At 42.6% G+C, this 23,927-nt stretch overlaps 1 protein-coding gene across 1 annotated transcript in view; it reads right to left on the minus strand.

The window, feature by feature from the left end:
• Positions 1-23,927, minus strand: part of LOC142015815 (scavenger receptor cysteine-rich domain-containing protein DMBT1-like) — a 135,463-nt gene that overhangs the window by 65,904 nt on the left and 45,632 nt on the right. The window contains 5 exon segments of the mRNA XM_074999617.1: positions 6,157-6,173; positions 9,825-9,869; positions 10,886-11,197; positions 14,387-14,458; positions 16,315-16,623. Coding sequence (XP_074855718.1) covers positions 6,157-6,173; positions 9,825-9,869; positions 10,886-11,197; positions 14,387-14,458; positions 16,315-16,623 — 755 coding nt within the window.

Raw genomic sequence — 23,927 nt, forward strand, 5'->3', positions numbered from 1 at the left:
AGCACGCGACCTTCAGCATAGCACTTGGCAGAGCCTTGGTTAGACACCGCACCACTTCCTGTCATGGACCTGCAGCGCTTCACTGACGGGCACACCCTTGACATCATGGCCAGCCTGATGGCCATCCTAGTAGCATGCCATTTGAGGCAACATGCTGCCTGCCACGTGGCCAGCCTCCTGCACCCCCTCCCCCACAGTGCATCCAGAGCACCCCCTGTCCCAGGCCCACCGTGACCTCTGGCAGTACCCCACCAATAGGGAATGGTGCGACATCATCATCCTTGGGGGGTGGGATGACGAGCAATGGCTCTTCCATTTCCATATGCCTTGGGCTACTTTGAAGAAGCTGTGCCATTGGCTGGCACCAGCACTTCACCACCAGGACACCTGCATGCAGCCTGCACTACCCCTGGAGACATAAGTAGCCATCACCGTGTGGAAGCTGGCCACTCCAGACAGCAACCGCTCAGTTGGCCACCAATTCTGGGTGGGGAATGCCACCGTCAGGGTGGTCCTCTTTGAGGTAAGGCACCCAGGGCCATGCACCAATGGTGGGATCCCAGTCAGGGGGCTCCTGGGGAAGGGGTGTCACCCATATGCTACCACACACTCACGGGAGCCCTTGCCCTGCACTCCCTTCAGGTTGCCACTGCCATGAGTCGGATCCTCCTGCACCACCTGATCTGCCTGGGGGATGTGGACTCTGCTATGGCCGGCTTCCAACAGCTGGGATTCCCCAGCTGCATTGGCATATTGAACAGCACCCACATTGCCATCCAGGCCCCACCACACAGCTGGGGACAGTACATCAACCGAAAGGGCGACCACTCTGTTGTGCTCCAGGCCTCATGGATGCCTGAGGACACTTCATGGACATTTGTGTGGGCCGTCCAGGCAGAGCTCACGATGCCTGCATCCTGCGGAACTCATGGCTCGGCCGCCGGATGGCCAAGGGCACCTACATCCCCCTACGGGAGCTGCCAGTGGAGGATGTGACCATGCCCCCATGCATTAGCGCCGATGCAGCCTATCCCCTCCAGGCCTAGCTAATGCTCCCCTACACGGGACAAACCAACAAGATCCAGGACCTCTATAACGCCCACCTCAACCAGGCCAGGAACATGGTTGAGCAGGCATTCGGCCATCTGAAGGCACACTTCAGGTGCCTCCTGACACCCCTGGAGGTAGGCCTGCCCAGCATGCCCACCTTTGTGGGTGCCTGCTGTGCTCTCCACAGCCTTATGGAAAGCAAGCAGGAGCTCTTTGTGGTGCACAGAGCATCTGAGGGCATGCAGCACTTTGAGCAGCCAGGTGCAGCCTTGTGTCACCAGGCGCACTGGGAAGGGGTGCCTGTGTGGGAGGCCTTTGCTGAGGGGCCCCCCATGACCCAGACCTGGCCCACCACATACAACCCCCAGCCCCCCCCCCGCCACACCAGCACCCCTGCCCGCATGCACTCCCCTCACCATCCCCACCCAAGGCAAGACACATAATACTGTTAAATAAATTTAAACAGTTTTTTTTAAAAACAAAGAACTATGCGATTATGTACATGCGGGGGTGGGGTTGAACTATTGACATGGGAGGTGAGGGTGAACTCTCTGCATGTGGTGTAGGGGGCCTCAATCCTCTGTGGGGTTGACTGGTTGGGAGCCATGATAGTCCCTGGAGCCACGACCACCCCAGATCCAGGGACCACAGTGGGGGTGGGACGTGTCCAGAGGAATGGGGAGGTAAGGACAAACTGGAGTTTCTAGGAGCTCAGACTCGTGGGGGAGAGGGGGGAGCCGTGGACAGGCTGGGCTCACCTGGCCACAGCCAGCACCTGCCACTTGGCTAGGTACCTGGCAGCTGGGAGCAGAGCTGCGAGGGCAGGAGGAGTGGAAGGGGCGGGGCATGAAAGGAGGTGTTATTCCCAAAACGGGAGTGGAGCAATGACTTCGAAATGAACGGCTTTTAATTTTGAAGTTGATTTTGAAACAAGTGATTTGTGTGTAGTCGCTCTACTTCTTTTGAAATGGCTAGTGTGGCCACAGCCTTAGTGAAGCCAGAAAGAGTTAGCGCTCACTAGTGGTTGTGTACAAGGGCTATGATGAAGTGTATTCTGGTCCTCCTACAAGAAGGTAACAGAAGCAAATTGAGAGCCCTATACCGAACGTTCGCAGCAATGGCAAAACTGCACTTTGCCGTTGCCAAATTCCCCCACCAAATAAGTGAGGCACTGGAGCTCTGCACTGAAACAAATGGACATTTTTTTTCAATATAACTGCAAACAGTCCATATTTCCCTGAACAGCATTAGCATCACCAAAATGACCACAGTTGTGAGACAGCCATCTTGAATAATGACAGTACCATAGATTGTCTCCTAGGAAGGGTCCTCCTTCGAGATGTGTCACAAAGGCTAAAAATCTCAATCCAATGTGAGAATCTTCTTCTATGCTAAGGAGGGAGTGATAGAAGTGAGAGTGTGTTGAATGAACTGAAGAAAAACTATTTACTCTCTACACCTCAGAGTCCTGAGGGTATAAGATGCGAGAGTAGGATTCTGTTGTTGACTTGTACAGTTCAACAAATGCACTGAGAAATATTTATTGCCTATACCACATTTGAAACTTGGCCTTTGTAGAGCTATTTAACCTGTCCTTCCTCTCAGTTCAATATCACTGTAAAACCATAGGATGGAGTTTCCAAACATTTCTAGAAGTGAATCTTGTCACAGAAAAGCAATTTAGTGAAAGCAGAATGAGTTAGCACTTACCAGTTGTTGTGTACCAGGGCCACGATGGAGTGGATACTGGAGTTTCTGTAGGAAGAGAACAGGAGTATAGCTACAGACTTCTCTGTATCACACAAATGGTAAAACACATGCACCTTCTGCCAGATTCCAAACCCCCACACCAAACCATGCATGCATTGTAGCTCTGCGGTTAAATAGCTGCAAGAATTTCTTTAACCTACAAAAACAACATGTTCTCCATAATTTTATTTTTGGAGCAGCTGAAATATTTTAGCTGAAAATTGCCAAAACATTATCAGTCTCTGGCACAAAGGGACATGTGCCCTAATGATTGAAATTTGACAAAGTAACAAGCAACTACACTCCATATCTGATCACAGAAAGCATGAGGCTACTTCAGCTAGAAGTGGCACTGTCAGTTCTGACTATAATAAATTTCAGCATACATGTGCATTTCAGCATATACAGGAAAAAAGTATGCCCTGACAGATGAAATGCAAATGAAGCATTACCTGGTGATGCAGTTGTTGTATATCCAGCAGCTGCAAGGGAGAAACATAAGCTATATTAAAAACTTTTGTGTATTGTCAGTGTCTTACAGCTGGGTATAATTTATAGGCCAGAACTATTTTTGGCAGCTTTGGCAACACCTCAACATAGGGCAATTCCCACCTGTTTCAATTCATTGGTCAATTACATTACAATTTAAATACCCCACTAAGAAAACTTGTTTCTGAAAATGTCAAAGAATTGTATTTTTCCTTTAAAATTACTTTTGGTTTCAAAAATTTCTCATAATATTTTGAAAACCTAAATCTGTAAAAATAGCTAAAATCAAAGCAAAATGTTATGATTTTTGTTGAAATATAATGAATGACATGAAACATGCTTTCTAACTGTTAGATTTACTTAACTTTTGAAATATTGTATTACTTCAAACCAAAAAATATTTTGAATTGCTAATGAATAAAAAGAAATTTGGTCTTAGCTTGGATGTACTTATAAACTTCTTAAGTGCTAATGAAATTAGAAGATGCGTGGCTTTCGTGGAGGACATTATGTTTCAAAACAAGTAGAGCAAAACTTTGAAGTTACTATATTTGTAATAGCTTTCTAAGGATAATAACGTAATACAGCCAAATGTGTTTGACTCTCACGGAAGTTAATGAAAAATATCCCCCAAAATTTGCCCCTCTTGATGAGAAAATTTACCACTGAGAAATTTAAACAGGTCTCATCTTTGGGTCTCCACATATTTCAGGAAATTGAGTAACTCTCCTCTGTATTTTACTTTTTGGAACACTGAACCATAGATAAATGAAGAAGCATGGCAGCAACATAAAGAAAAAATACAAAGCTTCCCAGATCCTCTTTTCTTCTTCTCTCTCCACTGTAGCATGATGCTTTCAAAAGATGAGAGATTTACAGAAATCTAACCCCGGAAGACTGATGCTTCCCTTTGGATCTTCAAGCAAATGTCAAACACCTGTTCATCCAGGGGTTTTCTTTTGGTGATAGTTTATATTTTTCCGTCTCTTTATTCTATGCTAGCACCATCAGATTCACCAGGGAGCTAACTGTCTGGCTGGCTGAAGCTCTGTTCTTTTGTGTAAGGGTTACCACATTTCAGGTTCCAAAAAGTGTACACATCTGATAAGGAATTTAGGGGGCAGCATAAGAGGAAATAGGAGGAACTGAAGGGGATATTCATGGTGGCATTACTCAGTACAGGTGGGGAATTGTCACACGCTCTCACAGGAGCATGCTAGCTGGGGCAAGCCCAGGACAACACAACAGCCACCAGGTCTCCGTGAAGCCCCTTCCTAGTGCTGAACAAAAGGCTGAGGGTGGCAGGGATCCAGTAGTATGACTCCCAGATGAATGGATGAATTAACTGCAGAGACAGGAGAAAGGCCCAGTCAGTAAGCAGACAAATCAGGGCTCTAGCTACAGTTTGCCTTCTCTGCAATAGACAAGGGCATTTCCTGTTAATTCACAAAATCATGCTGCTGAAGACAGAGAAAGCATCTTTTTGATAATCTTTCCTCCAAGAAAATTTGGTCATTTTTGCATAAGATTTAGTTCCAAAGAGCATACTTCATATTTTAAACCATTTGGAAAGTGATTTCCAAAAAAAAAAAAAAAAGCCCATTAATTCACATGCAAGACATCTGAAAACCGTGAGTATTTACCTGAGCAGATGACACCGGCATCCTCAGAATGACCACAGTTATGAGAGAGCCATCCTGCATGAGGACAGTCCCACAGACTGTATTCCCATCCTCTGCAACTCACATCATCCAGGACAATATTTCCCGAGCCTTGACCAAAATAGGCATTTGTCTTTGCTGCAACTGCATATCCACATCCAAGTTGTCTACACACAACATTTGCGTCATCAAGATCCCAAGAGTCATCACACACTGTCCCCCAAGATCCTTGATAATAGACTTCAACACGACCCACACATCTGCTATATGAATTCACCAGTCTCAAGGCCAGGCCTAAAAGAGATATAAAGGAATTATTATTAGCGCATTGATTAGTTCTTCCCCTCTTGGCAACACTTGGACAATCAGGCTCACTCTGATCCATATATGGAACCACTTTGGACCACTTCAGGGGATTACATGTCCAGATTTGGTCACACGCATGCATCCCTAGGACATCCGATCCCATCATAAACATTTTTTTAGAATGTTATACCACAATCGTTCTACCACTCACTGTTTCCACACCAATTTTCCTTTAACCTTATGCACACTCATTGCATAACTATCTTGAACTCCTTTATATTTTAGTAAATCAAGGTGAGACAGCACTTACCACTTGGTGTGGTACTCTCTGGAGGAGAAGAAATACTTGCTGCAATGAGACAAAGGGACACTTAGAGAACACATAAATCTTATCTTACTGAAGTCAAGTCAGACTAAATTTCCCAGGCATATTTTTAGGACACCACACCCTGAGTCTGATGGGACTAAAAGACATATTACCTCTACTGTCTTCTTTCATTCATTGTGGTGATTTAAAAAAATGTTTTCCCTCTCTTGATGTGCTCTTCATAAGCTTATGTTGTTCACAGTTATTACCTCTCTGCTCTGGCTTCCACAGATATTGCAGACCCATATGAGGGGTGGAGGGGTGGAGAATATGAATGCACCTGCCACGTCTGGTTTCTCCCTCTTCCTCCCTGCTGCACAGTGCAGAAGGAGATTGCAGAGCATAGTGGAGGAATCCAAGGCACCTAGGAGCTATAGTTCCTTAGCCAGTTTCTTGCCTACAGAGCTGGCTCTCCAATAGGGAAGGGACTAGATTTCCCAGCATGACCTTGGCCGCTAGCAACAGAAAGGTAGAGGGACAAATATTTCTGGAATATTGTTTTTCGCTCATTATATTAGAGCAAAACCCCAGAACATAATTCATATAAAGACCTTTATTACTGGATAATTTCTTAGAATGTTATACTACAATCATTTTGCCATTCACTGCACATACATTTTTCATTAACCTCTCTTATGCACACTCATTGAATGGCTTCTTTAACTCCTTTATAGTTAAAAAATTGCAGACCATATTTACAAAAAAAAGCAGTGTGTTTGTGTGTGTGCACGCACATACACACACTCACACACACATTCCTGCAACAGGTCTGAATTATCACCCAACTTATTTCCTTTCAAAATAAGTTGAATTACCATCTATTTACAGTCAGAAAAGTCTCTATCGTCTTCTGGGAAATGACATATGTAGACACGTGTCAAACAGGTGACTGGGAAGTCTAAATGATTGTGCTCTTCTAGAAAGGTAAAAATGGAAAAGAAGTGTGTTGGCTGAATTGGAAAGTAACTGAGCAGACTCTCCACATCTCTGCATTCTGAGGGTGAAAGATACAGGAACAGGACTGAGTAACTGACCTTTACAGTTCAACTAATATGCTGAGCAACATTTATTGCCTGGACCATGTTTGAAACTTGCCCTTTTTATTGCTATTCAACCTGTCAGTCATCTCCTTTCTGATCATGTTGCAATTCTACTACAAAACCATAGGATGGAGTTTCCAAACATTTCTCCTACAGAGTCCAATCAGAGAGAAAGATCTCAGTGAAAGCAGAATAAGTTAACACTTACCAGTTGTTGTGTACCAGGGCCATGATGGAGTGGATCCTGAAGTTCCTGCAAGATATCAGATATATAACTAAACAGCTACAGAGACTCTTCATAGAAATGACAAAATGCATGCCCCTGGTGTAAAATTCCAAATTCCCATGCCAAATTATGGAGGCATTGAATCTCTTCAATGAAATAGCTGGAAGAATTATTTTAAACCTGGAGAAAACAACATGTTCACCCCTAATCTAATTTTTGGAACATATGCTGGAGTGTTTTAGGTGACACCTGACAAACTACGTTTGTCTCTGGCAAAAATGCATGTGAGCCTTAATGTTGAAATTTGACAAAGTAATAAGCAACTAAATGTGGATCTTATTATGAAAGTATTATGCAATCGCACCTATAAGTGGCGCTGCCAGCTCTGCCTACAATAAACTTCAGGGTTGATCCTCTATAGGTTTGATTGTTTCAGCATATTACCTGTGGATGGAGATGTTGTATATCCAGCAGCTGCAAGTGTGAAAGATAAGAAATTATAGCTCAATTATTAGTGTTTTGGAGCTGTACAAAACTTTTAAGTTAAAACTTTTTTCAGCAGTATGGCAGATTTGGCAACACCAAAATGGTGTGTAATTCTTGCTAATTTCAACTCATTGTTTAATTATATCACAGTTTTAAACACCTCACTGGAAACACTTCTTTCTAAATAAGAAATATATTGATTTTTGAAAGAAATTACTTAGTTTCAAAATTATTGGCAATATTTAAAAAAGCTCAATAGTGTAAAAAACTAACATAGTATGGTAGGTGCTGCCCTTTTCACCTTCAGACTAATATCATCAATACTTGGCCATCCTTGGTGTTTCCTCCTTTCCACCCCCACACACCATTTTTTGTTGTACATCTTTATTCTGTGTTAGCACAATCACGGGGAATGAAGTGGCTGGCTAGATGAAGCACAGAACAAAGTTTGAAGAAATAAGAAGCAGCTGTTTCCAAGTCAGATTTGGTTCCACAAACTGTATTTCATACATTGTAACCTCAGTGGTGTTACTTTCAGAAACACCTTAGACATGCTGTAAAGCAGACCCCCTTCCAGTCACCCACATGCAAGACATCTGCAAACTGTGGGTATTTACCTGAGCAGATGACACCGGCATCCTCAGAATGACCACAGTTATGAGAGAGCCATCCTGCATGAGGACAGTCCCACAGACTGTATTCCCATCCTCTGCAACTCACATCATCCAGGACAATATTTCCCGAGCCTTGACCAAAATAGGCATTTGTCTTTGCTGCAACCGCATATCCACATCCAAGTTGTCGACATACAACATTTGCGTCATCAAGATCCCAAGAGTCATCACACACTGTCCCCCAGGATCCTTGATAATAGACTTCAACACGACCCACACATCGGCTATATGAATTCACCAGTCTCAAGGCCAGGCCTAAAAGAGATATAAAGGAATTGTTATTAGCACATTGATTGTTTCTTTCCCCTTTGGCAACACTGTGATGATCAAGATTAATCTGATCCACATATGGAACCACATTGGACCACTTCAGGGCATTATGTGTCCAGATTTGGTCACACATACAGATCAGTATGATATGCAATCCCATTGTTAAAAAAGTAAATTTTAGTAAATCAAGGTGAGACAGCACTTACCACTTGGTGTGGTACTCACTGGAGGAGAAGAAATACTTGCTGCAATGAGACAAAGGGACACTTAGAGAACACATAAATCTGATCTTACTGAAGTCAAATCAGACTAAATTTCCCAGGCATACTTTTAGGGCACCACACCCTGAGTCTGATGGGACTAAAAGGCATATTACCTCTACTGTCTTCTTTCATTCATTGTGGTGATTTAAAAAAATGTTTTCCCTCTCTTGATGTGCTCTTCATAAGCTTATGTTGTTCACAGTTATTACCTCTCTGCTCTGGCTTCCACAGATATTGCAGACCCATATGAGGGGTGGAGAATATGAATGCACCTGCCACGTCTGGTTTCTCCATCTTCCTCCCTGCTGCACAGTGCAGAAGGAGTTTGCAGGGCATGGTGGAGGAATCCAAGGCACCTAGGAGCTATAGTTCCTTAGCCAGTTTCTTGCCTACAGAGCTGGCTCTCTAATAGGGAAGGGACTAGATTTCCCAGCATGACCTTGGCCACTAGCAACAGAAAGGTAGAGGGACAAATATTTCTGGAATATTGTTTTTCACTTATTATATTAGAGCAAAACCCCAGAAGGTAATTCCTATAAAGACCTTTATTACTGGATAATTTCTTAAAATGTTATACTACAATCATTTTACCATTCACTGTTTCCACACGCATTTTTCATTAACCTCTCTTATGCACACTCATTGAATGACTACTTTGAACTACTTTATAGTTAAAAAATTGCAGACCATATTTACAAAAAAAGCAGCATGTGTGCATGTATACACACACACACGCACACACACACACACACACACAAATTCCTGCATACAGGTCTGCATTATCACCCTAGTTATTTCCTTTCAAAATAAGTTGAGTGACCATTTATTTACAGTCACAAAAGTCTCTACTGTCTTCTGGGTAATGACATATGTAGATGTGTGGCAAACAGGTGACTGGGAAGTCTAAATTATTGTACTCTTCTAGGGAGGGAAAAATGGAAAACAAGTGCGTTGGATGAATTGAGAAGAAACTATGTTTACTCTCCACATCTCAGCATTCTGAGGGTAAAAGATACAGGAACGGGGCTGAGTAACAGACCTTCACAGTTCAACAAATATGCTGAGCAACATTTATTTCCCGTATCACTTGCCCTTTTTATTGCTATTCTGTCTATCAGTTACCACCTTTCTATCATGTGGCAATTCTACCATAAAACTATAGGATGGAGTTTCCAAACATTTCCAGTACAGAATCCAATCAGAGAGAATGACCTCAGTGAAAGCAGACTAAATTAGCACTTACCAGTTGTTGTGTACCAGGGCCATGATGGAGTGGATACCGGATTTCCTGCAAGAAGATAACAAACCCATAACTAGAGAGGTATGATGACTCTTCATAGAAATGACAAAATGCATGCCCCTGGTGTGACATTCCAAATTCCCACACCAAATCATGGAGGTACTGAAGTACTTCAGTGAAAGAGCTGGCAGAGTTAAATTAACCATGGGAAAACAACATGTTCTCTATAATCTAATTTTTGGAATATGCTGGAATGTTTTAGCTGAAACTTGCCAAAACTACATTAGCCATTGGCCCCAATGCATGTGAGCCTTAATGGTTGAAATTTGACAAAATAATAAGCAGTTAAAAATTGGATCTTATTATGAAAGTATTAGGCAACCTCAACTATGAATGGCGCTGCCAATTCTGCCTATAATAAACTTCAGGGTTGATCCTCTACGGGGCTTTACTTTTCAGCATATTACCTGTAGATGGAGATGTTGTATATCCAGCAGCTGTAAGGGTAAAACATAAGACATTATAACTTAACTCTTAGTGTTTTGGAGCTGGACAAAACTTCGAAGCATTGTCCAATTCTTGCCAATTTCAACCCATCGTTTAATTATATCACGGTGTCAAACACCTCACTGGAAACATTTCTTTTTGAATATGTTCAAGAAATACACTGCTTTTTGTACGAATTTACTTAGTTTCAAAATTATGGTTAATATTTTAAAAAGCCCTAAAGTGTAAAAACTAACCCAGGATGATAAGTGCTGCCCTTTCCAATTTCAAAATAGTATCATTTCTTGGCCATCCTTCTTGTTTCCTCCTTCCCACCCCCACATGCTATTTTTATTTTATATCTTTATTCTATGCTAATACAATCATAGGGAACTAAGTGGCTGGCCTAAACCATGGAACGATGTTTGCAGAATCCTTTTTCCAAATAGGATTTGGTTCCAGAAGATGTATATTGTAACCTCAGAAGTGCGACTTTCAAAAATATCTGAGACATGCTGTAAAGCAGATACTCTTCCAGTCATTTACCTGCAAGATACCTGCAAACTCTTGATATTTACCTGAGCAGATCACGCCGGCATCCTCAGAATGACCACAATTATGAGAAAGCCATCCTGCATGAGGACAGTCCCACAAGTAGTATTCCCATCCATAGCACCTCACATCATCCAGGACAATATTTCCCGAGCCTTGACCGAAATAGGCATTTGTCTTTGCTGCAACCGCATATCCACATCCAAGTTGTCTGCACACAACATTTGCATCATTAAGATCCCAAGAGTCATCACACACTGTCCCCCAGGATCCTCGGTAATAGACTTCAACACGACCTTCACATCTTGTAAATGAATTCACCAGTCTCAAGGCCAGCCCTAAAATAGATGTAACGTAATTATTATTAGTGCATGAATTGTAGTTTTGTTTTCTTCCCCCGTAGCTTTTTCGCAGTTGGGATGTAAAGAACAGGTTTATTGCTGGGGATTTTGTGGCTAAATTACACATGTGGATTAACCCTGGAAAGGCACATTTGAAACATGAATCCTGCATGTGTGTACAACAATTGACATTTAAACTACCTGTTACCCCTTAAGAAAGGCATCTTGGTGTCATCACCAATAGTTTCATAAAAACCTTTGCTCTGTGTGAAGTGGCAGTAAAAAGCTAACAGAATGTTAGGAATCATGATGAAAGGCATAGATAATGACATTGAAAATATCATAATGCCACAATAAAATCTATTGTATATCCCCATTTTGTATCCTTGTACTTCTGGTCATGTCATCGCTACAAAAAGTATTAGAATTAGAAAAGATGTGGAGAAGTGCAAGAAATTAGTTGGAGTTCTAGAACAGGTTTCTAACTGAAGAAAAATTTAAAAAATTGGAACTGTTAAACTTAGGAAAAAGATCGTGAACAGGAGATATGATAAAGGTCTATACACTCATGACTGATATGAAGAAAGTGAGTATAGAGATGTTATTTCCTTCTTAACATATCACAAAAACAAGGGAGTTTTCTGCTATATTGGCTGTTTTACCCATGGCTGGTGCTGTGCTTTTTCTGTGAATGAGCAGGCAGCTTTGGGCTCTGAACCACTGTTCTCAGGCATAAAACTCACTTCATATTTCCAGAGCTTCAATTTCACTTAGTCATAGTTAATTCATGTAATTAAATTCATTTTCCAAGCCAGTACACAGAAAATTGTGAGCTAAATACGTAACATTTTAAATTAAAATCAATATAAATATAAACCATTATATATGTAGGCAAAATCACCATTACCAACTGTTCCAACAGAAATAAGGTGCCAAATACAAACTGTATTAGTCTAAAATACTTAGGCTTCTAGAAAGCATTTTGGTTTTTTTTTCCTGTACAACTTCAATAACTTGTTTAGAAAGTGGACATTTTTCCAACATCCAATGCTGTTTGGGACTACAAAGAAGACTAGAAAAACCTCAAATGCAATCTACACATTATGTGTCACCCAGTGTGCTCCCCATACCACTGCAAAAGTAGCAGCTTATACCTAGTTGTCGGAGTGTCTGGTTGTTCTGTGACTACTTTATATCCCATGAAAAGCCAAGAATGCAGTTGCCTACCAGGGCAACTCTGAACTCAGACACCACCAGATATTCTTTGTCCCATCTGAAACCCTCTTTGGGGATCAGTCCCTGAGAAAACTCTCTGGACAGTACAATTGTTCTATCTTCAGGCCATGTAACAATACTTAGGTCAAAATCAATACTATCTGAAATGTCCAAGGAATACTTCTGAGACAGTTACCAGATGTCTTACATTTGAGTCCAGAGTTGTGACATTCACTGCCTTGTCCATCCACTGTGTTTTGGGCAGGGGGTGGTGTAGGGTTTGCAACAGAGTCAGGACAAGAAAGCACCTGAGAATACCACTTTGGACCACGCTGGTCTGGTGCCACAAAACTTTGCTCCCTGTTCCCTTGTACAAGGGGACTTTTATGCCAAGCCATGGGAGTGGCTGGGTGAGCTGTGACTAGATAGGTCACTGAGTCATTCTATCAGAAGAAGAAGTGCTGAAGTCAATACAGCAGTAACATCTCAGAGCAGCTCTGCCCTCAGACTGCTGTAGACATTCTCCGCCTCCTCTGAAAGCCTCCAAGGAGGTGAGACCCCTGAAGTTCTCATGTACACTGCTAGGCATGTTCTTCTAGCACTGCCATGGCTTCCATGTGGCCACCTGGTAGGGTTGCCACCAGCTAATCATACAAGCCCAAAGACCATTGCCTTGTCCCCTTCCTTGCTCCTCCCAAGAGGTCACTCCCCTCTCCTGAGAACTCTCTGAGGTCCATCCCCCTCTCAGCACCACTAGCTCTCCTCCACCCTCACTCACTTTTACCAGGATCCAGCAGGAGTTGGGGTGTGGAAGGGCGAATATGTTGCAGGCTCTGGTACGAGTTTGGCTGAGGGAGTGGGGTGTGGGCTCTCGGCTGGGACATGGAATACCCAGCACCTCCTGGAAGTGACTATCAGTGGCTTCTAGGTCAGGAGGGGCAGGGACAGCAGGAGCTTTTTGTGCATCACTACCTGCAGGTACTACCCCGCCAGGTCCCTGTGGCTGCAGTCCCTGATCAATGGGAACTGTGGCATCGATACTCAGGGCAGTGACTGTGTGTGTGCAGAGACATCCTCATGGAGGCCACAGGGATGGTGCTGGCCCCTTCCAAGACCATCTTGGAATGAGAGTCAGCAGGACACTTACCTTAGCTGAACTGCCCTGCTGACGATGGTGGCGGCCATTTCTGTTGGGCCATTTAAAATCACCTGAATCCGCAGGCAATTGACCTCTTTGCCCCCACCAGTTGGTGGCCTTGTTAGCAACACCCCCAATGCTGAGACACACCTGCACATCATTATTTCTGCACCATTCTACACTCAGCTTTTGATCCATGTGATAATTGTTAGACCCAAGCCAATACTAACTAAAGTGTCCAAGGAATATTTCTGAACCTGCGTCTACACTCACCTGGCAGGTCGACAGCTAATACGCAACTTTAGGTGTGCCAATCGTGTACCTAAAATCGACTTTCCAGCCATCAACTTTATGGCTCTCTTCACAGCAGAAGGCTCATGAGAACACTCCCCCCATTGACCTTCCTTAATCCTTGCAGCTTGCGAGGAGTTCTGGGGTCGACGTTGACCCCAGAATGTGCCATTTTGTGCACATGAGAAATGATGTGTCTGAAGATTGAACCTGAGCAGTTGATCTTCCATTTTAAGTGTAGATGTAGGCTGAGACTGTGATCAGACATCTTACTAGACTCCACACATATAACACATACTGCCCTCTTACACTTACTGTATTGGTCAAAAACACTGATGAGCTTTTTCCTCCAGGATATGTTCTTCATAAATTCATGTTGTTCAAAGTTATTAGCACTCTGGGCTGTGATTTGTAATCAACTTCATGCTAGTGATTTTATTCCTGTGGATATGGTGGTTTTACATTTTTCAAAGGCAGTTACAATAGAAAATCCCATAAGAACAGATCAAATATTAGTAAAGCTGGGATAAGGCAGAACTTACCAGTGATTGCCTCTGTTGTGGTTGACATGGGAGTAATAGTTGAAGTGGTCTCAGGAGGGGATGTAGTCGTCTCTTTTTGAAAAAAACCAAAGGCAAAATTATGAGACTTTTCTGGTTTTAAAGGGAATATCAGGCAAGGTGTTTTTTAATCTTTTTTTTTTTTTTTTGCTCAGTAAATACAAATTCTCATTTGATATTTTAAACTGCTGCCTTGCACAACCTCTCTTCTGATTATTAATGAAGCAAATCTTAGTTTCCTTCTTCCTTTTAACACAAAATGACATGGGTATATAGTGAAGAAATATATTTGTTTGTTTCCTTCTTTCTTTATTTTGCATAGTTTCTACAGTTTAAAGATGTCTTATAAAATTGTTCACCTACTTTATGCTGGGTAATCTGCAGAATGTCCAAAACGGTCGAGGATCCATTCTACATGGCACATGCTATACATGCATTGACTTGGAAGAGCTACGTCAATCTAAATGTGATAATCTGGATTAAATATTATTTTAGACCTAAGTATATTGACTTCGGTGTCCCAGAATCTCTCCTTTTTTATTATTTATTGTCAACTAAAAAGGTACATATCTCAATGTGTATTTCTTGTAAATTCCATGTCCACAACTATAAATTAGACCATTTCAACTTTTTCCTGTATAACCAGAGAAGTACTTGTTGAAATACTTACTACAGTTTTAAGGTTCACACCAAAGTAGATCAAATTTTTACTACCTAGCATAAAGATCAATCCTTTCAAATGGAACACTGTTTTCCAGAAAGTAAAACATTTAAGAGCTCGCATCTACTAGCCTCTTGGCGTATATTCATAATAGCAGGAGCACAACTTCATAAATGGCTGTATTATATACTTATTGCTAGAGCTTCTGTCCACTATGGCTCCATATAAATAGGTGCCTAGCAGGGCGCTGCTGGCAGAGGCACGTCCACATGGCCTCTGTAGCACCAGCACTGCCCTCTGCCAACGGTGAATTCTCGCACAGCTATGCTAATGAGCTGCGCAAGTTTGAAAATGGCCAATCATTTGCAATTTCTGGAAACCTCATTAGCATAGTGCTGCCAGCAGCAGAACTCTGCTAAGTGCCCATTTAGACGTGGCATATATGAGCACTGTAATTGCATCGAGATACTGAAGTACAGATTCTAGAGATGTGAAGTTCAGCCAATGGATTCTCTTCTGCCAGGTACTGACCAGTCTGGCTTTGGTACAGCAAAATATATTTGCACATAAGTGGTCTCACAGATTTCAAGAGGACTATTTATGGGCACTAGTTATAGCCTGTTCTTCAGTGTTTTGCTGAATTAGAGCCAGATTGCTCAGCAGCTAGAGGACCAAAACTGTAATTTAAATGATAAAGTACAAATCTTTAATTACCTGTTTGTGGAGGCGCTGTTAGTCCAGAACCTGTTGATGTTGGAACAGAAGACATTCGAGACTTGAGACATTTCTATTGCACAGTGTCATGTTGCAAACCAAGAGAGCAGAAGCATGAAACCATGTTTACAAAAAATTATATTCATCAGTAGGATAACCCTTTAGTAATAAAATTATTCTGCTCCCGACTCAAACCAAATCCCACTGATCTTTATGGAGGTTGTATTGGGTCCACCCCAACTCAGCTAATACAACTTCTAACCTAAATATACCCGAGAAGATAGTTCATGATTTTACTCATCAGTATCATCTACAGCAGCAGCAGCAGTATATACCCTTAACAGATAACAAAATTGCCTTTAAAGTACCGCTTACGTATTTTAAGGAAATTTCACCTAAATACGTGCCAGGTACAGAAAGAAAAACTTCAAAGAAAACGGTTTCATAAAACAATCTTTAGTCTCTTTTATAACAAACATAAAGCTCATTTGCTTAATATAGAAGCCATAGACATGCAATGAAAGAAAATACATACCTGCACATATGACACCAGCATCTCCATAATTACCACATGAAGAGTATGGGTATTCATAAGGGCAATGCCACAGCACATCTTCAGACCCAGAACAGTTCACTTTAGTCATCCAAGGCTCTGCCCAGCTTTCACCAAAATAGCTGTATCTCAGAGCAGCAACAGGCTCACCACAGCCCAGTTGCCAGCACACAACTCGTGCATCATTCATGTCCCACAAATCACCGCAAACTTTTACCCAGCCTCCAAAGTGGTAGATTTCAACACGACCTGCACAGCGGTTTGGCCCATTTGCAAGTCTTAGTGACAGATCTGTGAAAGGTATAAAACAAGGCATTGCTGGACTAGATGTCCATTTTCATATGAGGACTTTTTAATATTTCCAGTTTTTCACTTAAAATTTGTCCCCTATTGGCAATACAGTGCCAATTATTGACAAGCTAGTCCCCCTCCTTTAGCCTATCTCAGCTGACATAACTTTCTCAGCAGCTCATGAGAGGCCAAAGATTCAAAAGTCAATGTGGCTCACCCAAAATGTCCCACCAAATGAAGAACATACTGACTCTGGCCCACCCTCCCATAGGTGGTTTCATGCTCTTTCTGTGAATGAGTAGGCGACAGAGTTCCAGCACTCTGTACCACCCTTCCGAAATATGAAATGAACTTCCCATTTCCAGGGCTACAATTTCAATTTCATTTCAGTCATAATTCAGTTCATGGGCCACCATCATTTCCCAATCAAAGCACAGAAAGTTGTTAGCAAAATGTACAACATTGTAAATTAAATTAAGTACACATGTAAAAATAATGTAGCAAACACACTCACCATCACCCCATGTAACAACTGAAAAAAAACACACAGCACAAACTATATTAGTAAAAAATGCTTAGCCTTCTAGACAGCTTTTTTTATTTTCCTATATCACTCCACTATCTTGTTCAGACAGCAAAATTTCTTTCCAACACCTGCTGTTGCTTTTTTTCCAACACTGTTGTTGGGCACTAAAAGGAGAATTAGAGAAAACTTCACACAGTGGTCATGCCTGTCAGGTCTATGTAACTGGTCCCCCTACCCTGCTACTACCCCAAAGCTGATACACAGCCACATGCCACCATTCCTTCTAAACCATTCTTTAATTGCCTTAGAACCCATGTTTTGATACTTACATGAGCGGTGGGCAAGATATGGCCCATGGGCTGGATCCAGCCCACCAAGCCACCTGAGCTAGCCTGCTGGACCCCTCATGCACAAAGCAGCCAGCCACTGCTTTAAACAGCTTCCTGCTCTATGTGGCTCTCGGCTCCATATGTTTCTGGGGAAGAAGGAGGCTTCGCACTCTGCTTCCCCGCCTTGCAAAATCTCTCATTTCCCATTGGCTGGTTTCAGGAGAATAGGAGTTGAGAGATATTGCTAGGGGGGCACAAAGCATGCAAAGCCTAGAGTTTTCTTGGTATCTGCTTCAGAGAGCCGCATGGAGCAGGCAACAGTTTTAAGCTATCTGGGGCTGCAGCCGGCAGAGAGCCTGACTAAGGTCCTGCAGGGCTGCTGGCTGGGAGTCACCTTGGTAAGCCTCTGGCCAGAGCCTACCCCTGGCACCTCAGACCCTCCCTGCCCACAGTCCACTTCCTCCCACACCACTTGCCCTGCTTAACCCAAACCATCTGCCCTTTCTCCTACTTCCATACCCTCTCCCAGAGTCTGCACAACAGTCCCCTGCTCCAGGTCACAATCCCCTCATGCCCTAGGTCACAGACCAAACCCCTGAACTCACTCCTGCATCACAGACCTCTTCCACAGGTCACATTCACCTCCTTCACTCAAACTCTCTCCCAGATACCACATGCCCTTCTGCTTTCCAATCCCTTATGCCAACATTCCTTCCCCACGCAGCCTTCATCCCAGATCCTGCACCTCCTCCTTAATATCATAGGAGAGCATAGCCCTTGACCACGTTTTAGTGGATATACCAGTTTTACATTTTCCATAGACAGATACAATACAAAATCCCATAAAAACAGATCAATTATTAGTAAAGCCAGGAAGAAAAATAATCCTAGAAGCTTAACTGCACTAATTTATTCAGAAAGTCTACATCGTTCCACCATCCAATGTTATTTGGCACTAGAAAGAGGACTAGAGAGACATTTGTATGGGATTCACACTGTGTGTACCACAAAACGAGGTTTACGCCACACTCTGAATGCAGCTCCTTGTTCTGTGACTACATTGTCTCCTGTGAGGAGCTGCCGCCTGCAGGATTACAATAGCATGCAAGAACTGCTCTGAATTCAGGCTGTTGCAGATATTCCCTGCCCCTCTGACACCGCCTCAGGGATCAGTTCCTGTGAAAATCTACAGTTCCTATAACTAAAGTTGACACTTTGCTGCATTTCATGGTACTTCCTTAAGCATTAATTACTCTATTTTTAACCCACGTGACAATATTTAGAGCTAAGCCAGTACTAACTGAAGAGTCCGAGTGATACCGCAGAGACAGTGCCCACACATCTTACATCTGAGTACAGAAATATAACATCCTGCTTCTTTCTCTTTATTTGTCAAAAACACAGATCAGATTTCTCTCCCATGGTGAATTCTTCCAAACTCACTCTGCCAACAGTTATTATTAAGCTTTGTCCTCTGAAGTGATCCTGATAGTAATTACATTTTAGTCAACATGACTGTTAATTCTATTCTACATTTTCTGTAGGTGAACATAACATAAAATAGATCTAATAATATTAAGGATAAAAATAGAGCTTACAAGTGGTGGTTCTGTCTGGTGTCATACTTGAAGTAGTGTCAGGAACGGTTGTGGTAGTTTCATAAGTAGATGTAGTGGTCACTTTTAAGAAAATGACAAAATTAGAGAATTTTTATTAAGAACACAAGAATCAACATTTTGCTGCTTAATACATACAAATTTTTCTATTAGCTATAGGGGTGTGGTAAGTTTCTGTCTTGTGAACTTTTTGGTTTTATGATTATTGATGCTAAAATAGTTCCATGCCATTATTTTTAACACAAATTGGCATGGGACTATGATTTGAGAAGTTTTGCTTGTCTTGGATTTCTATTTAGTAATTAATCAAGGTTGTAAGATGACTTGTAAGTTGTTTGTTTACAATTTAATAATTTGCTGAAGACCCCGATAGCAAAGGAAACAAAAGGGCCACTCATCTTCTGATGTAAATTAATGTAGAACCATTGGCATGAGTGGACTTACACCAGTTTATAACAACTAAGATATCTAGTCAGTTAAAGGGACCGTGGAGTCAACCTCTTGAGAGTCAATTGTAAGATTTTGTCTAAAAACGTGTGTTCATAGCAGGCTTCCTCAGTAGTTTTTCGTATAATCATTTTTTTAATCATGCCACTCAGGCAGACTACTCTTCCGTCTTCAACATGACCTGTCCCCTGCACCCCACCCCCAGGTGAATGAGAACATTAGGACACTATGAAAAGAAAGTACCTGATCTCCTTACATGAGCACCCTCTTCATTGTGATTGCATTTGTGAATTTACAATACCAATAAGGGTGTTTCTACATAAAGGATTCAATTCCTTTAGAGTCCATATATCTCAAGAAAACATGTTCTGGTCCTGGATCAAATGAGCACATACTAATGGTAACTGGCAGGAAGGGCACTCAGATGGATTCAGCTGTGAACAAGCTGCAGATAACGTGCTGCTTTTTGGAACCTCCTGGGTTATATTAGTTCCTCTATATCTAATAGAGCACTAGTTCAGGGGTCAGCAACCCCCAGCACGCATGCCAAGAGTGGCATGCAAGCTGATTTTCATCAGCATACAAGGTGGAAGCTCAGCCCCACCCCTCCTCCCCCATACAGCCAGGAGCTTGCTCAGAGCCATGCTACCTATGGATTAACAAAGACCAGCTAATGCTGCCAGCTACCACCTAAACGTTAAAGCTCTGCATCTTTATTTATTTATTAATGAATCTGTTGTAAATAGGATTATTAGTGACTTTAAAAAGTGTCACTGGCATAGGCCCATACATAGAGGTCAAAAGGTGAAATTTCTGCACTCTATCTGGAAGGTGGTTGACCCCTGAAGTAAATAATAAAGTAAAGATTTTACACCCAGGAGCAAACAGTGCCTATGGGTTATTCAAGAAGTCCTGTGGCAATTTATAGACTAACATATTTTGGAGCATTAACTTTTGTGGGTCTTTGCCCCACGAAAGCTAATGTTCCAAAATATCTGTTAGTCTATAAAGGTGCCACAGGACTTCTTGTTGTTCTTGAAGATACAGACTAACATGGCTACTTCTCTGTTTTTGGGTTATTCAGTCATCTGCATCCCAATGGCAGTAGGCACGTACTTTGTGTGCAATCAAGCAAAAGATGTTGCATCTCTGAAGCAGAGACACCTAGGACCCCGTATTGGCCCTGCACCCCCCACAATGCAAGGGAGTGACTAAATGTACCTAGTAATCCCTTAATGAGCAGGAACATTTCTGAGTGCAGGGGAAAGCTCAGCTCAGACAAGCACAAATCTGCCAGTGATGTGAACAGTACAAGCACAATTCTGCATCTGGCTGCAAAAAACTGTGAATGAAGTGCAGTTGAACAGGAGATGGAACTGGCTGCAATATCATGGAAAAGCCCTACGCAAATAACAGGGCTTTTGATAATGGAGTTCAACAGAAAGAGGCAAACAAAAATAAACATCACAGAAATAAATGTCCTTGTGCAAGAAGCCTAAAAGCTGAAAGAGGTAAAATAGGACGTGTGTCTATGAGAGAGGATTTGGACTTGACAGATATCACTGAAGCCAGGTGGGTTGACACAGATCCATGGATATGGTACAGGAAGGACAGACAAGGCCTTAGCGTTACCTGGTAGCACCCTTTCTAAAATAGCCTGTAGAATGTAATGAGATCAAATTTCTGAGCAGGTCATAGATCAGAATTATCATGGGTGCAAATTCGGATGCCTAGGTACACCAATATAATAGTTGCATCATACTGCTGGACCCCAGAGTGGGGGAAATCATGTTGAGGGAGATAAGAGAGGCAACTGAATTAGAAAAAGGGAGAATAATATGTGACTTTGCCAACCTACCTGTAAATTGGTCATGTCTACAGAAGACAAATTTAGAGAAGCAATTTTTCTACACCTTAAATTTATGCTTCTTAGAATGGCTAGTTTTAGAGCACCCAATTTAGAACGTGATGAGCTACTCTCAATTGTCCAAATTGAGAAATGGGAATTGATTCAAAGAAGAACATTTAGAGGTGAGGTGCAGGAGGGGGTTAGGGATCAAAGGCGGGCTGGACATAAGGGGTTTGGGATGCAAGAGAGGGCTCCAGGGCTGGGGAGGGCTCAGGGCTAGACACTGGGGTGCAGGAAGGAGTAAAGGCACTGGGCTGGGCATGCAGGCTTTGGGGTAGGGAATGGGCAGTTTGGAGTGCAGAATGTGGCTCCAGTCTGGGGGCACCAAGGTGGGATGGGGCCTGGGGCTCAGACTCACATGGGCAGCTCCTGGTCTGCAGAGCTAAGGCAGGCTACCTGGTGCCTGCCTTTCCTGCGGCATTACACTGTGCCCCACAAGCAGCCAGCAGGTCTGGCCCTGGGGGGAAGGGCAGGGCATGAGGCTTCCTGGCACACAGAGGCCTGAGGTACCCCTGCCTAGAAGTTGGACCTGCTGTACTAGCTGCTGCCCCAGCTGTGAGGGATCTCCCTTGACCCACCTGGGGCACCTGCTGAGGCCAGTGGGAGGAGCACCTTCTCCTCAGCTGTGTCCTCTTGGGGAAAGATAGCTCTCCCAACTGTGGCCTGGGGTCATTGTGTGAGCCTTAATGGGAAGCAGGAACTTGGATGCCTTGCCAATAACAGCAAAGAAGCAGGGGTGGCAATACTGTATCATGGCACCCTTTATTTCTGCGTGGCTGTCTTCAGAGCTGGGCAGCCAGAGAGTGGGGGCTGCTAACTGAGGGCCCAGTACAGCAGGCAGCAGTGGAGAAATAAGAGTGCCAATAGCATACCTTGCATGGTGACAAGTATCAGAGAGGTAGCCGTGTTAGTCTGTAGCGTTGAGAACAAGTAGTCCTGTAGCACCTTATAGACTAACAGACACCTGTTAGTCCATAAGGTGCCACAGGTCTTCTTGTTGTTCTCAATAGCATACCTTGCCATCCTTATTTCAGTGCTATTGCTGGCAGCAGTTCGGCCATCAGAGCTGGGCTCTCAGCCAGCAACCACCACTCTTGAGCTGCGCAGCTCTGAAGGTAGCATCACTGCTAGGAGCAGGGCAGAAATAAGGGCACATGTACTGCAACGCCCCCTACAATAACCTAGAAAAACCCTCCCTAAACACCTTTTTGGGTCAGGACTCCTAATATTATCACAGCATGAACTTTCAGGTTTAAATAGCTGAAATCATGAAAGTTATGATTTTTGTCAAATCCGATTACCATGAAATTGACCAAAGCAGACCATGAATTTGATAGGGACCTATTCATATTTCCAAATTATTCATATCTTGCAATCAAAAGTGTGGCTTTGTGACCTAAGTGTTCATATAGATAGCTTACAAAGCTTAGCACTTAGCTTAATCCTTTCCTCCCCCCATTGCTTGTTAAACCAACGTGTTATATCTGATCTTAGCTGATATCTCCAGTTCTGCAGGATAGCTTACAATGCATTTTAAGTATACAGGCTGAACCTCTCTAGTCCAGCATCCTGGGGACCTGACCAGTGCTGAATGAGAGAATCTGCTGAATGACAGGAGATCAATATTGTCTAGCAGCAGTATGAACACTTGTACGGCTTATTGGGCTCTTAGAAGACATTTGGGTAAATCACAGCTAAATAACAGCACAGAACACTGAAAGCCGGGACTGATGGCTGTAAATAACTTTATGAGACCACTGCAAACTTTGCCACACCCATGATAAATGATCATCCAACTAACTAATATCATGCTGGATTACAGATTTTACTGGACGAAACAGCACTGAACTCGAGAGGTTCAATAAATATACATGTTCACAAGGTGGTGCTAAATCTTTTAAATCCATGAAAGACACTTGATCCAAATAAACCCTCCCACACAGGACAATTCTCTTTTCAGTGAGCATGAGTTTTTCTTTGAAAAATCAACTGATCTAGGGACCTTATTATCAATTCAGCCATTTATCTCCCAAACATGTTCAAAAATAACTTGAATGGCTATAATGTTAAATCAAGTATCGGCAAGAAAAACAATTTCAAAAAGACTAAGAACATATTAGCTAATGACATTCTTGTTCCTTGGCTGCTTCTTCAGCCTATCTTTAAACTACATAATCTGTCTCTCCAAAGGGCCTGAAAAGTGAGGAACACACTAAGCTCAACTGGCTTTATTGGTCTAAAGTCAGTATGTGAGATCAGAATCAGATCTTGTTTATAAGGGACATGGAATAGGGATACAGCACGATACAGCTAAAATACTGCTGGTAGCGGTGTCATATAAAAAAAGAGATTTATTGAATTAAACTGGCAAATATTGAATCATTCTGTGGTGAATATTAAAACAACAACACAATGTTGTTAATACTATGAATAAGTTGTACAAAGTGTACTTTGGGAGGGAAGTGGGGGTGGTCCCA

Source organism: Carettochelys insculpta, chromosome 7 (assembly GCF_033958435.1).
Source record: "Carettochelys insculpta isolate YL-2023 chromosome 7, ASM3395843v1, whole genome shotgun sequence".
NCBI lineage: Eukaryota > Metazoa > Chordata > Testudines > Carettochelyidae > Carettochelys > Carettochelys insculpta.